General features: G+C 39.8%; 1 protein-coding gene across 3 annotated transcripts in view; it reads left to right on the top strand.

The window, feature by feature from the left end:
* Positions 1 to 3,633: 3,633 nt before the first annotated feature.
* Positions 3,634 to 14,590, top strand: part of bcor (BCL6 corepressor) — a 56,311-nt gene continuing 45,354 nt past the window's right edge. For 2 of the 3 annotated variants that reach the window (XM_051694588.1, XM_051694586.1), the window contains exons 1-2: positions 3,634 to 4,345; positions 13,526 to 13,600. In XM_051694588.1, the coding sequence (XP_051550548.1) occupies positions 13,598 to 13,600 (3 nt within the window). In that variant the 5' untranslated portion in view covers positions 3,634 to 4,345; positions 13,526 to 13,597. The remainder of the gene's footprint in view (positions 4,346 to 13,525; positions 13,601 to 14,590) is intronic. The other variant, XM_051694587.1, reaches the window with a different exon arrangement.

Below are 14,590 nucleotides of genomic sequence, written 5' to 3'. Positions count from 1 at the left end.
ATTTTGGTTAAAAATAAATAAATAAATAAATAAAAACAATTTGTATAAGTTCTTAGGTTCAGGGAGCTACGTTAACCTAAATAGAACATTCCAAGAATGGTAGGAATTGGTTCCGAAAAATAACCAAAAGGGTAGACAGACAGACAGACAGACAGATAGATAGATAGATACTGCTGGTCTGATCGTTTTGAATGACAGATCACGCCTGCAAGTGACACCGGCGCTGATAGACACTCTGTCGTCTCTTCCCCTTTCTCTGTCTTTTTATTCTGCGAGAAACACGAAGCACAGCGCTTCAGGCACTGAACACAATAGAGAGCTGGAGAGGGTCGGGATGGGGGGCAGAGCCTCCATGCATGTATAAATGAAGGCTGCATGGGGGAAGGTAGGGGCGGTCTTGACGAGATCAGATTAAACAACAACACAAAAGCCCACCACACTCGAGGAGTATTTATTTAGATTTTAATGAATGGGGAGCGTTTGTGTCAGCCGAAGAATTCTAATAATCTATAAGGCACACAGTCCTCTCGCCGTGTTGAATTGTCCTAATGGCTTGTTTATTTCTGGATTTGTTTTAGAAGATTTGGGAATCATGTACTGATGCGTACGGTACACTAATTATATATATAATATATAACATATATGTGTGTGTGTGTGTGTGTGTGTGTGTGTGTGTGTATGTATTCACATGCATGTGCATAACTATGCGCTTACATATTTGAGCTTTGCTCTTGAAGATACAATTCCTTATCAGGTGATAACATTATCATTGTCTTTTTATTATCTCTTCAAAATTGCACATTTTATAGTCTTCAAGTGGTGTATGCTTTGATTGAATTTGGGCTTCATTTGCTACTGGTTGACATTAGTTAAACAGCATAATAAAGTATAATAAGTCTCCAAAGTACTTATATATTTCAGAAAACTTGCCTTATGGATCCAGGGCAATACGTGTATTAATACTAAATAATTTTGACTTAAAATAACATCTTATCAACACATCAACATGGCAGCAAGAATTGTAAATTTCTGGGAAGTGCAGGCGGGGAAGAATGCAATATGCACGAAGAATGCAAATCATCAAAAACAAAAGAAGAAATCTAAGAGATAAGAGCACTTAGGAGGGCTGGTGAAAGTGGACATTTATGGTAAAAAAAAAAAAAAAAAAAAAGGACTTATATATTGATCTGTTTCTCACCCACACCTATCGTATCGCTTCTGAAGACATTTAACCTTATATATTACTTATTTGCTGCCTTTTATGTGCTTTTTTGGAGTTTCAATGTTCTGGTCACCATTCACATGCATTGAATGGGCCAACAGAGCAGAGATGTTTTTCTAAAAAAAAATCTTCGTTTGTGTTCAGCAGAAGAAAAAAAGGCATAGGCTACACATCTGGGATTGCATGACAGTAAATGAGAAAATTTTCATTATTGGGTGAACTATTCCTTTAAATAAAACAAAGGCCCCAGTCTGCCTTTACATGGCCCCTGCAACCTCTTAAAGTCTCGGCTACATCACATCTATGTGTTACATTGACTCCAGCTCTTAATTTTCTTAAAAACCTATACGCGCGCGACAGTCTGAACTAAATAGCACTTTGTGCTCGTTCACGAGCTCTTAAAGCGCGTTCCCCTGCGGCGTGACCTCCAGGTCGCCTCCCCTGAGGATGACGCTTGAGAGTGGGGGAAGGGTTTGCCTGTCAGCCGGTGGCCGATACATCCTCCATCAAAGCCCCGAGCAATCCTGTTACACACGCAGCTCGAGCGATTATCCTGCTCCTGTTTTCCGCGCGAGCGCGAGACAAAAACAGCCTCTCGCGGAGAGTGATCACAAACACCGCGTAGCCTATATATGAGATGAGTTATTAAATCTCACTAAATCTCTCATTAAATACATGAATCTCAAAAAATTAATGTTGTGTGAGTGTGTGGAAGTTAAAATGTTCAGTTTTCCTAACGTGAGTAGAATGTAGGTCGCCTATTACATTTTGAATCAATACAATTCTCTTAACATTCAAAGTTGATGTTTAACGTTCCAATAGCGAGTCGCTCTTTTAACGCATTTAGAACATTCTGACAACGTCGCTCTTATCTTAAACAAATATAATGTTTAAAGAATGTTTAAATAAGAACGTCTTCTCTGAGAAGGTTTATCAAATATATCTTCAGTTTGACGTTCCATTGACAATACATTTGTTCCAAACATTGTTCAAATAGGCCTAATGAATTGTTCATTTCAAGATTTATGTATGCTGATTTATTAGTTGTTTATTATTTATTTATTTTGTATTTCTGACTGAAGATCAATTATTTTGGGAAATTGTTCCCATGTTTAAAAGGATGCTCGTTGGCTTAAAAAAAATACAAAATATTGTGTATATATATATATATATATATATATATATATATATATATATATATATATATATATATGCCTTCTAACATTTTTAGAACTTTTATCAAATCCTAAAAGCTTCAGTAGAACATCCCATTAACATGATTGAAGTTGGATCCAGTTCAAACTTTATCTGCACTTATTTGGGGAATCAAGTTCCTTAATCAATATTTTATTTTGAGCCAGTTAAATTAAGTAGAAACAAAAATATAAATGTGCTATCAGTTGTTAAATCTTATTCATGTGACATACCTTCTTTAAGTGTGTATATATATATATATATATATATATATATATATATATATATATATATATATATATATATATATATATATATACACATTTGTGTATATCTAACAATGGTTTGTTAGTTATGCTGACAAAAAATGACCACAAAAATGCTACATATACTGTATATTTTAAGTATATGCCCCCAGTGATTTAGGCCGAATGGATTGTTTATTTAAATATTTATTTAAGAGATCTGGGAGCTCTGTGTTAATAATTGTTTAAATATGTATATCATAAAGAACCTACACATATTACTGTACTTGATATGCTTATTTGTTTATGATTTATTTATTTTGCATTTATGATTGTCTATTGAGTTGCCAAACTTGACATCACTTTTTTTTTAAATAAGTAAATAAATACACATAACATTGACATCTTACTTTAAATTTACCCAACATTATCCAAGTGTAGGAACGTCCCCTGTTGTGTGAAATTTATTTTAATTTATTTTACGTACAGCCTACACAATATACATTTCTTAAATGGTTTATTTTCTATAACTATAATGTCTAAAAGATCTCATAAGCCCACCCACCATCTTCCCTGTTTAAGATGTAGGCCAAAAATACAGAAGCCTCAGTGGCAATACCAATTAATTTTGTTTACGGATCCCGTGCGCTCCTCCTCGCTGTATTTTACACGGACGCGTCGAGTCGTGCGGAGGGAGCGCAGTGCAGCCATTGGGTTTATGGTAATTGCGGTTGTTCCCCGACTGGCCTTCTGGGTAAGAGAGAGAGAGAGACACTTTCATTCCCAGAGAAAGAGAGAGAGAGAGACTTTCATTCCCAGAGCGAGAGAGCCGTTCATTCCCCGAGAAAGAGAGAGAGAGCCGTTCATTCCCCGAAAAAGAGAGAGAGAGAGAGAGAGAGAGAGAGAGAGAGAGAGAGAGAGAGAGAGAGAGAGAGAGAGAGAGAGAGAGAGAGAGAGAGAGAGAGACTTTCATTCCCCGCCGCACGCGCTTACGAAGAGTCACACACAGCAGCAGCAACGAGCAGAGATCGCGGGATATCGCGTATCGGAACCGGGACAAAGAAACGGGCGATTTTCCGGGAAATCTTCAAGGACTCGGATCGTTAGATTAGCAAGACGGGAATCCGTGCGTTGCTTATTTTGGCCAATGGTCCGTCTATGTGCGTGTAAGGACCGGTCCGTGCACACATACGCACATACCGTTCTCGCGGCGTGGCTCTCGATCGCTCGTTGTCTCGCCCGAGCCCAACATGGCGCAACGAGGCGTCATATAGCAGACTGAGTTCAGTTCGACCAGAGCACCGGGGATTGTTGCTTGTTTTGAATTCAACCCTCCTGTCCTAATTCAAGCAAAACTACGTTTTAATGGATGTATAGCCTATGGATCCCTTAGTTTTTCCAAGAGTGGATATTCATATTCGGCAAGTCCGGAGATACACTGAACTTCTGAAGGACTTCCATTGAAACAAAGATTGATTTTAATGATATATATATATATAGCCTACAGTAATATAGCAATGCAGCTTTCAACAGGAGCAGCTGATCCTCTTTGTTTTAACGGGAAACTTTGCATATCATAAACACTCACCGTGCATTTATCTGGAGAGTTAAAAAGGTGCTTTAATAAAAGGACATCCTAAACATTGTATGCGACCTTCTGGGCAATAGGAGTCAATACATTCAGGTAAGACCATTTGAACCTACATTTTGGATGTTTGCCACACTATATCTGTGTATGTTTGCTCCGTTACATTGTCCGCTGTCGGCAAATGCGTGTGATCGCGCGGAGCTTCAGAAAAGGGTGGAAAAGGGTTCTCAGACCATCAAATCGGTTTATTCTCTAGGGGTACTTTGGGTGTGACTTTAATAATTTTTTTGCATTGAAAGTTGTGTTTATGGACAAGTTTTCAACAGCGTTGTTTGGATGTCTGTCATGTGTTTTTGCGAGCGCGACGATTGACTATTGAACGTTTCCATCGGTGCACGGACTGTTTTCAGTAACAAACCGTTTCCCACATTACGGGACTTTCCTTTTTTAGTAGCTGACCTTTTTTCCCCCCGCTTGACACGCTACATCGCGCTGCCTATTTAGAGCGAAAACAACTCGTAGATTTATTAGTTTCTGTGAGATTCACGTGTGTTAATTTATCGTATTGATTAATACGACTTGAGCGAGAAAGAGAAAGCGCTATTGATTTCGCGAGCCTCGCCCTTTTATAAGTCGGACACCTGAGTTATTAACATTTTAAATAAACGATTATAATCTCTCACTTGCAAAGCTCATGGAAAACATGAAGGTTACGTGTTTGGAGGTCACTTCCGTGAGCTTCGTAAAGGACTGAAGTGAAACATGGGCAGAAGAACTGAAGAAGACTTATGAAATGATATTAAATAGCCTAAAGGTTTCTGTCACTAGAGGAGAAATCTAGTAAGTTGCTTTGTGGAGACAGTGCGTGTCTTTAGTTTGTTGGACGAGACCTCCTTGCCCTAAAAGAGTTTCACTGTCTGGTTGTGTTCGGGGCAGGAGGAAAATGAATTGGCCAGCTCTTTCCAAGTTTAAAACATTGCCAGTTAGGTGTATAATCTGTCATGGAGCCAGTTTGAGGACAGTGCTGATCCCTTTGTCCACGACAGGCGCTGCCTTTTGGACATTTTAAGTTCCATATTGTGCCATAGTCACTGTTTTTTCCCCACTTCGAATTTTTCATCCACCATGTCAGGCAGAAATGTGGTGTCATCCTCTAATAACAGACAGTGGTGTGTTGTCTCACCCTGAGGCAGTCTGTGTTGGAAAAACTCGGGGTTGGCGATTGAAAATCCGGGCTGGTGACTGAAAAAGTTTGTTTAGGTTCATATACAAAGTCTGACCATATTGTGTCTTGCGCAAGACACCTAACCCCAGGTTGGTCCAGGTTCCAGTAATAAGTGCAGTCACTCTGGATAAAACATTTAAACACCTAATTAAATTACACTTAACCCTTTAACACGTTTAACCCAGCGAAGACTGAGCTCCTCGTCTTTCCGGCCAACCCTGCTGTTGAACACAACATCACCGTTCACCTGGGTTCAACTACAGTAACGCCATCCAAAACGGTCAGAAATCTAAGGGTAACCATCGATAACCAACTCAGACCACATCTCAAAGACAGCCCGATCATGTAGATTTACACTCTACAATATCAAGAAAATAAGACCCTTCCTCTCTGAACATTCCACCCAACTTCTTGTTCAGTCACTTGTCATAACAAGACTGGACTACTGTAATGCTGTCATTGCAGGCCAACTTGCAAGCACAGTTAGACCCCTGCAAATGATCCAGAATGCAGCAGCACGTCTGGTCTTTAATTAACCAAAGAGAGCGCATGTTACGCCACTCTCTCCACTGGCTGCCGGTTGATGCACGTATCAAATTCAAGGCTCTGATGCTGGCATGCAGAACAGTCACTGGGTCTGCTCCAGCATACCTAAAAGCATTTCTGCAGAGCTATGTTCCCACAAGAAGCCTGCGGTCGGCTAATGAGCGGCGCCTTGTACCAACACAAAGAGGCGCCAAAACACTTTCCCGGACTTTCGGTTTCACTGTATCTCCTTGGTGGAATGACGTTCCCACCTCCATCCGTGAAGCTGACTCACTCTCTGTCTTCAAAAAACGGCTACAGACACATCTTTTCCATGAGCAGTTAGCCGTTAACTCATAATAAAAAATAAAAAAAAATATTTATATATATTCTTGTTGCACTCTAATCTGTCTTGGATACTACTATTCTGATGCTAGTGAAACTTTGTAATGCAGCACTTTTCATACCTCAGTCTACTTGAGATGAATCGCTTATGATGTATTATTCCTCTTTTGTAAGTAGCTTTGGATAAAAGCATCTGCCAAATGAATACAGTTAAATGTAAACTGGTATTGGTATAAAGTTCTTCTCTACAGGCAAGATTTAGCTTAGTGACCCTGATAGCACATACATCACCCAGACGTCTGTTTGATGGTGTGTTTACATCTGGAAGACGTATTGTTTTATGTTGCTCATCAGAAATACATCTATAAGACATTTGTCAATAAGTATTTATCAAATGTCAATAAGACATTCAGCAGATGTCTTTGAGACGTTTATGATTAAGAATATTTGTACTGGTATAAATCTGCTCTATTTAAGACGTTTAGCAGATGTTAATTAGACTATGATGCTTTCCAGATGAAAAGATCAATAACAGACATCTCGGAGATGTACAGTAACTCACATGTGCTATCTGGGGAAGAATCTTTAATATACGCTCATAGCACGTGTACATCACCCAGACGTCTATTTGATGTGTGTTTACATCTGGAAGATGTATTTTTTAGGTTGTTTGCTCATCTACAATGTGTCTAAGGCGTTTCCTCTCGGAATACAATACAACATTCATTCTATGTCTTTGAGACGTTTATGAGTAAAAAGTTTGTAAATCTGATCTTTTTAAGATGTTTAGAAGATGTTAATTAGACTGTGATGCTTTCCAGCAGAAAAGATCCAAAACGGACATCTCGGAGATGTACCTGTGCTATCTGGGTCTGTGTTGTTGGTCTGTTGTAAATCTGATCATATTTACAGATGTTTTTCAGATGTTAATTAGAATGCGATGCTTTCTAGATGAAACGCTCTTGAGCAGACATCTTGGAGACGCACGTGTGCTGAGTGAAACCCTTGGGTTAATTTTACACAAGAGTCTCAAATGGTTGCGACATGCTATTCCGCATAATTAAAGCACTGTGGACGCTATTAATCAAACATGTCAGAGCGCATCCGAATGAATCCTGCTGGAAAGAAAGCCCTCAATCCATCCATATTTTTACAGGCTTGCCTAAACGGCAACCTCAGATTTTTGGCATCCAGAATTCTAGCCTGACTCAATAACGCAGTGCATTTAAATGTGACACGAATTGACACCTTTCACTTAAGTCCCAATTTACACATTGCAAACTTAGAGTATGAGAGTATATAACTTAAGACATTTCGTGTTATATATAAAAGCCCCATCAACCTGCTCAGAATTTGTCCTAATCTGTTCAATAGTCTAATCAAAGTATATTATGTGCTCCAGTTATTTTTCTCTCGATTAACTCCCACTTTGCATTCACATGTTATATTTCTCTTAACATTTGCCTGTTTGGTTTTTATTGTGGTGTGCTGTTTTTGTATATGCATTAGAAGATTAACGTAACTTTAGCATATTTGAATTCCATTGTAGAGTTTTTTTGTACATAAGACAATAAAGTACTTTGGTATACACACTGGCACGTATTTCTGTTGTTTTCTACCGTTTATTTCAGCCACGCCTCCGGCTCGCCCTGCTGAGACCCCAGCTCTCCGGATTTGTTTATTTATAGCCCGTCAGCTCAGTGTGAGCTCACGCCTGCACGGTCTCCTCACCCACGGAGCCTGTCTGCTGGAGACAGACCAGCCTATATTCCGATGTCGGCGTCAGATTTGTAAGAGAGAAAGTGTGACATGTCTGGCCCGTATTGTAATGCACTATACATACCCGGGGATGGAATTTAGATCAGCAAGTCGTGGCCTGAGTTAAACTGGTGCCACAGTTAGAATATTTTGAGTGAATGATGTTGGTCATTAATGGGAACTGAAATTTGTCCACCAAAATGAACTGCATGTCAGATTTTGACTGCCATTGATGGTTTTGTTGGGCATTAACTGTTAGACAACGCTAAATGAACGATGATTGTTGTAGTTAGGACAAGTTAAAGGACAATGCTCCTGGCAACGCATTCTCTTACGGTTTTTATTCCCGTTTTATATGCATTTTTAAATGGCTTTCGATCTGTTCACAGAAGCCGAATCGGCACCGCCATTGGCCTTTTACCACGTAAAGTTGCATTTACCATTCTAACAATAATAATAATGTGCATTTTGTTTTATTTACACTCAAACAAGGGTATATAATTGTCTCTTGGTTTAGAATACCTGGATCCAGTGTGTACTTGATGTTTCCTTTTCTTTAAGTGAACATTATTTGGGAAATCTTTTTAAAAATGTGTAACTTTAGCCCAATTTACTACCCAACTAAATCACTTAAGTTAACATTTGGATGGACCAATTGTTCACCAAATCTGCATCGAAGTCTTTCGTTTAAAACTGGAGTATCATTGGGCAGAAATCCTCATGGAGTTTTCTCTAAATCTTATTGCCAAAGTTTGCTATTGTCTTGGCAGCCTGTTTGGTTTTATCCGCCAGTGTGAGGGTGGAGAGATGCGCTCGGATCGGATTTCGGAGTATGGCCCCCGCTGGAGACAGCACGGTTTGATTGAAGTTTCTTCTTGGTCCGAGCGGTCTCGCGGGACGGTGCGCGCTGAAACAAGAGAGCCCTTCTCTTCGCCTCACCGAGCTTTTATGCCACAGTAGGAGCCCCGTCGTGCATGGATCGCCGCATGCTCCCGGAGCGATGCCTAACCATGGATACATTGTTTTCTTTTCTTTGCGCTGTTTCTTTTTACCCACACACTGAATATCGGAATCTTGGATTCCTTGATACAATGCATTCAAGATGTTCTGCATTTCAGGATGTTCAACCATTGCATTCTTCAACTTACAAATTAGGGTTAGGCCACAAGACATTGATTGCACTCTAGTTAGTGTCCAAATAAAGTTTTACAGCTTAAATGCAAAGCATCTCCTACTGGTAGGCTACTCAACATACTGTGTTGGCCCTTATTGCAATGGATAATGGTAGTATACAATTAGGCTAACAGCACGCTCTGCAAAGTGTCGTGCTTGCAGGTTAACCTAACGAAAGAGACATGCTAAAAACAGCTCTCAATTAAAATAAAACCACATCGCCTGCAGTGGTAATACTTCTCAAATAAAAAGAAAGACATTAAATCCTTTGTGGTTCCATCTAGACATGTAGCCTTTCATATTGAAACATTCTATCAGCAGTACTTCAAGCAGAAGACCTTCACACGGTCACAAATCGTTTTGTGACTTTAAACATGCACTAATAACAGCAGAACAAAATGTGTTGCAAATAGGCCAATTAACTCTTCTGATACCAATGCATTAATTAATTAGATAAAATGTGTACTAGATTGTGAATGTAAAAAACACTCTTTACCCCTTATACATGTACGAGCTAAAAGAAAACAAGACAAGCTTGGTTTGGGTGTCTAGAGTTGAAAGTCTCAAAAAGGGCCCAGCTTGCATCGATTTGTTCTAGCAAGCATAAAGAGGGAGAGAGGGTTGGCGAGACCCAGCGCTCTAGTCTCTGGAGTGCACTCGCGCAACCCACCATTTCACAGCAGTGCACGAGGCAGACAGCGAGGTGCGCGCGAGAGAGAGCATGGCTGCGGGGGATGCAAGCGGAATGTGTGCACTGTCAGCGCGTGGCGCTCGCAGCAATTCGCATCGCTTCTCGCAGCTGAATGTCTGCAGGCAAATGAGCACTTTTGCGTTTTAAATATCTGAGCTCTGACAGCTGAATGTTTTGTTCTGTATTTTTTTCCATAATAGGCCAGCCAGTGCACGTGTATAGATATGACAAACAAAAAGTGTATTTTTCTGCATGCTAAACCTTTTGTTGACTAAAGAGCTAATTGAGTTTTTTCTAAAGGTTGACTGAAATGGTACACTTTAGGTTTCGTCTCCGTATAGTTATTTAAACGTGCTGTAGCAATTAGCACAAATACCTTTTTTTTTTTTTAATATCTCGGGGCCATTGCTGGACCCATGCGCAATCTGCAATCATATTTTACGTACTATTTAAAAAAATTTTTTTAATAGTAAATACTTTACTAAATATTTTGGTGATTTTGAATTTGCCTTATTTATTAAAAAGTGTGAAATTCTCAGCTCCATTAATCACCTTTTACAATGTTTTAATCCATGCCGCTATTTCACCCAAAATCAGTGCAGAAAAACCTCTGCACACAGATAGCGCACACCGTCTTATTGACATCTAATTAACATCTGCTAAACATCTTAAAAAGATCAGATTTACAAACAATCTAAGTCACAAACATCTCAAAGACATCTCATGAATGTCTTATTGACATCCGAGAGGAAACGTCTTATAGATGTATTGCAGATGAGCAAACAACTTAAAAAAAAAAAAAACGTCTTCTAGATGTAAACACACACACATCAAATAGACGTCAGTACGTGTGCTATCAGGGCGAATTTCATCTGGACCTGTCCATTAATATGTGATTTATATCTCTGATCATTTATGTGCAAGTGTCAGTAATGTGGACGGATATTCCACCTGGAGTGATTTGGAGTATGAAACGCGTTAATTTCAAGTTAGACATTGGACGTTTTATGCTGAAGGTAATAAAGATAAGCCATACCTTTCACAGCAGGGCACGTTTTCTTTTGAAATGGTGCGGTGTCTTGTTTCTTTAATGGAAAGGCTGTATTATAGGCCAACTTTCCTTTTCTAAATCATGGTCTATATGGACTGCATGGACTCCATTTGTGCACGAATGTTTGTCCTGAATAATATTTGACCCTAGTCCCAAAATGATATCTTCTCCTTAATTTGGCTTCATTTTTATCTCCTGCTTATGGATATTATAAAACATTTTACTGCACCTTTAAGAGCCGTAGAGAGTCTCGGTGCGGCGGATGGTAACTGGCGATCTGCCACATTGGAGAGCTGCCGCTGGGGCCCCTGGAGCTTAAAGGTGGAGATCTCAGCAGCCTTTCTTTCTCTACTCTTCAGCCCTTACTGTAAAAACTCACACCTCAGGAGTTAAACATTTAACACTCGCTTTCATGCTCCGCACACTTTATAACATCATCTCATGTTCTTCTGTCAACACCGACTTGACGCAACGGCTTTCACACCCGGTCATGCCTTTGGCATCTCCATGTCACATTGTCATGCAAACTTCTTCACTTAGGCGTTCAAAACAATCCAATTCACATGCAAAATTATAAATATACTAAGCTCTGTTTTTTCTCCTCTCTCTTGCTCTCAGCTGTGTACAGTTGCCATACTCATGTATCAAGTGACAATTAAGAGAGCTCTTTCTTTTTCTTTCATTCTTTCAACAAAGGCCTAAACATTTAGATTTTTTGTCGTTTTCACTAATGTATGCAAAATACTTTTTATTTTTTTCTTTGTACAGCTGTTGTAATTTCTATTTATTTGCTTATAACTTTATGCATTAGTTGCACGGTCTGTTAGATTTGAATTGCATTGAACACTACGCGCTGCAAAATTAGGGAAATATTTCCGTAAGCATCGCAGTGGAAACTAATTTCTTTCTTGCTCTAAGCGCCATTTAATGACTGCAGGGGAAAAAGCCCATAACACGTGTTGCAAATTTAACCTATGTATAGTTGTTCTGCCGTAAAAAAAAAAAAAAAAAAAAAAGAAAGGGAAAAAAACCCGGGAAAAAGTAAACGTTCTTGTGCTTTGTCCAAGCTATTTTTAAATAGTTGTTTATGTAGCCTACACGTGTGTCAGACGTGTCAGCGAATCGTGCCTTTTAGAAAGAGACAATTCTAGTTTTAAAAAAGCGTCTGCGTTCCGTTGCGCTCCATTTGTCTGTTTTGGGGAAGAACGCGTCACGTGTTAATGCCCCCTGAGCGAAACATGTCGTTCAGTGTAGTTGGAAAGCCATGGTGATTAGAAGTAGTTAACTGAAAGTTAAAACAGCGCATATAACCCAATTCAGTGTTGGCTCACCTGCATTAAAAAGCAGACAAAGCACACCGCTCACTTCGTTTTTGATTGATGTTTTAGAGAGAGGAGGTTTCTTTCCTCCATGGGGGGCGAGTACCCCTCTTACCACAGCGCCCCTCACATGCATAATGTCCGCACCCCCGCTGGTGCAATGAAAGAGCGGGTCACAGAGGGGACGGAAAATGAGAGCGCAGAGAATGGGACAGAATGGCAAAAGCTGGGTGGGTTTCTGCTGTGCTCCCCACGCAGGGTCGGATTAGGCTTTGAGAGCAGGGAAGACTGGGGGAAGGGAGGCACACGCTCCAGGAACAGGGGCAGAATGTACGAAGTTTAATGCGGCTTAATGTTGGTGTAGTTATGGAACAATAATTCAATATTGATTGCCACTCTGTTTATATACAAGAGGGTTATTCTGTTTATTTTATGTGCATGTGCTTACCATGCATAATATGTTGCATTGCTTTTGTAAAACATCCTCTACTGTTTTGCATAAATGCAAGTGGTTTTTAGTGATGGATGGTAATTGCATTAATCCCTTTTGTATATGCGTTGAAGCTGTGTGTTGCTACACAGGTTGCTATGAAAGTGACGCATACACATGCACATCCGTGTGTGTGTCTAGGCTGGTTTGATTGATGACAGAGGGCAAACTGCCTCACTCCTTCAATGGCAGCGGCTGTGACCATGTCTCTAGATAAGCTCTGGGCCTGCGTTATTGAAATCTGGGGTCTGTAGAGCCATCAATAACAGAGACGCGGCTCGCCTACCCAACATAGTTTCGCTGTTGTCTTGCCAAGCAGTGGTACTGGATGGCAGTATTTGGAGGGGGAGGGCGGCGGGTTTGATTGCTGCTTTCTCCGCTGTAATGATGAAACCCCCTCCCTGCCTTTGCATTACTCTGTACAAGCTCAGAAAGCAGAGGGATTCCTTATCAGAGCACTTGCTCTGTGATAACAAGGCACATGGCTCGGTGACTGTTCATCGAGACAAAGGCACGTTAAGGTGGAGAACCAGGCCAAGGCCTCACCATCGAGAGCCAGGTCGCTTCTCATTTCCCCTTGTAGCTCATTGTATTTACCCTGAACGGAAAACAACACTGTCGTGTAAATAAATAATATATGATATATACATTTTCAGTCTTAAGAACTGCTATATCAATTTTATTTTTTCACCCACACAGAAAATTTTCCTTATGGTGAAGACCAGAGAATCTGTTGAGAACTAACAGAGAAATAGTGTCCCCATTCAAAGCATGGTAAGCATTGCATTTTATATTTAGAAATAAAATGTTTAATTCAAAATTAAGACATGCATGTTCAGAACCGTCAGGCACAAGAACAGTTTTTTCCCTCAGGCTATCCATCTCATGAACAGTTAAAACTGCCCCATTGAGCAATAATTATGTACAATACACAGCTTAGGCTATATATATTTATCCAACATATCCTACCTCTTCTGCCATAACATTCCCTTTGATGTGTATATAACAGATTTGTATTTGTACTTACACATATGTGTGTAATATATATATATATACATGCACACACACACACACACACACACATACAGTATATGTGTGTGTGTGTATACACTGGAACCAAAAGTTTGGAATAATGTACAGATTTTGCACTTATAGAAAGAAATTGGTACTTTTTTCAACAAAGTGGCATTCAACTGATCACAATGTATAGTCAGGACATTAATAACACGAAAAATTACTATTACAACTTGAAAAAAACATTCAGAACTTCTTAAACTACTTCAAAGATTTCTCATCAGAAAATCCTCCACGTGCTGCTATGACAGCTTTGCAGATCCTTGGCATTCTAGCTGTCAGTTTGTCCAGATACTCAGGTGACATTTCACCCCACACTTCCTGTAGCACTTGCCATAGATGTGACTGTCTTGTCGGGCACTTCTCACGCACCTTACAGTCTAGCTGATCCCACAAAAGCTCAATGGGGTTAAGATCCAGAACACTCTTTTCCAATTATCTGTTGTCCAATGTCTGTGTTTCTTTGCCCACTCTAACCTTTTCTTTTTGTTTTTCTGTTTCAAAAGTGGCTTTTTCTTTGTAATTCTTCCCATAAGGCCTGCACCCCTGAGTCTTCTCTTTACTGTTGTACATGAAACTGGTGTTTAGCGGGTAGAATTCAATGAAGCTGTCAGCTGAGGACATGTGAGGCGTCTATTTCTCAAACTAGAGACTCTGATGTACTTATCCTCTTGTTTAGTTGTACATCTG

Source organism: Myxocyprinus asiaticus, chromosome 50, assembly GCF_019703515.2.
Source record: "Myxocyprinus asiaticus isolate MX2 ecotype Aquarium Trade chromosome 50, UBuf_Myxa_2, whole genome shotgun sequence".
Taxonomy (NCBI): Eukaryota; Metazoa; Chordata; class Actinopteri; order Cypriniformes; family Catostomidae; genus Myxocyprinus; species Myxocyprinus asiaticus.
Note: the sequence above shows the minus strand (reverse complement) of the source record. Positions and strands in the feature narration are given on the sequence as shown.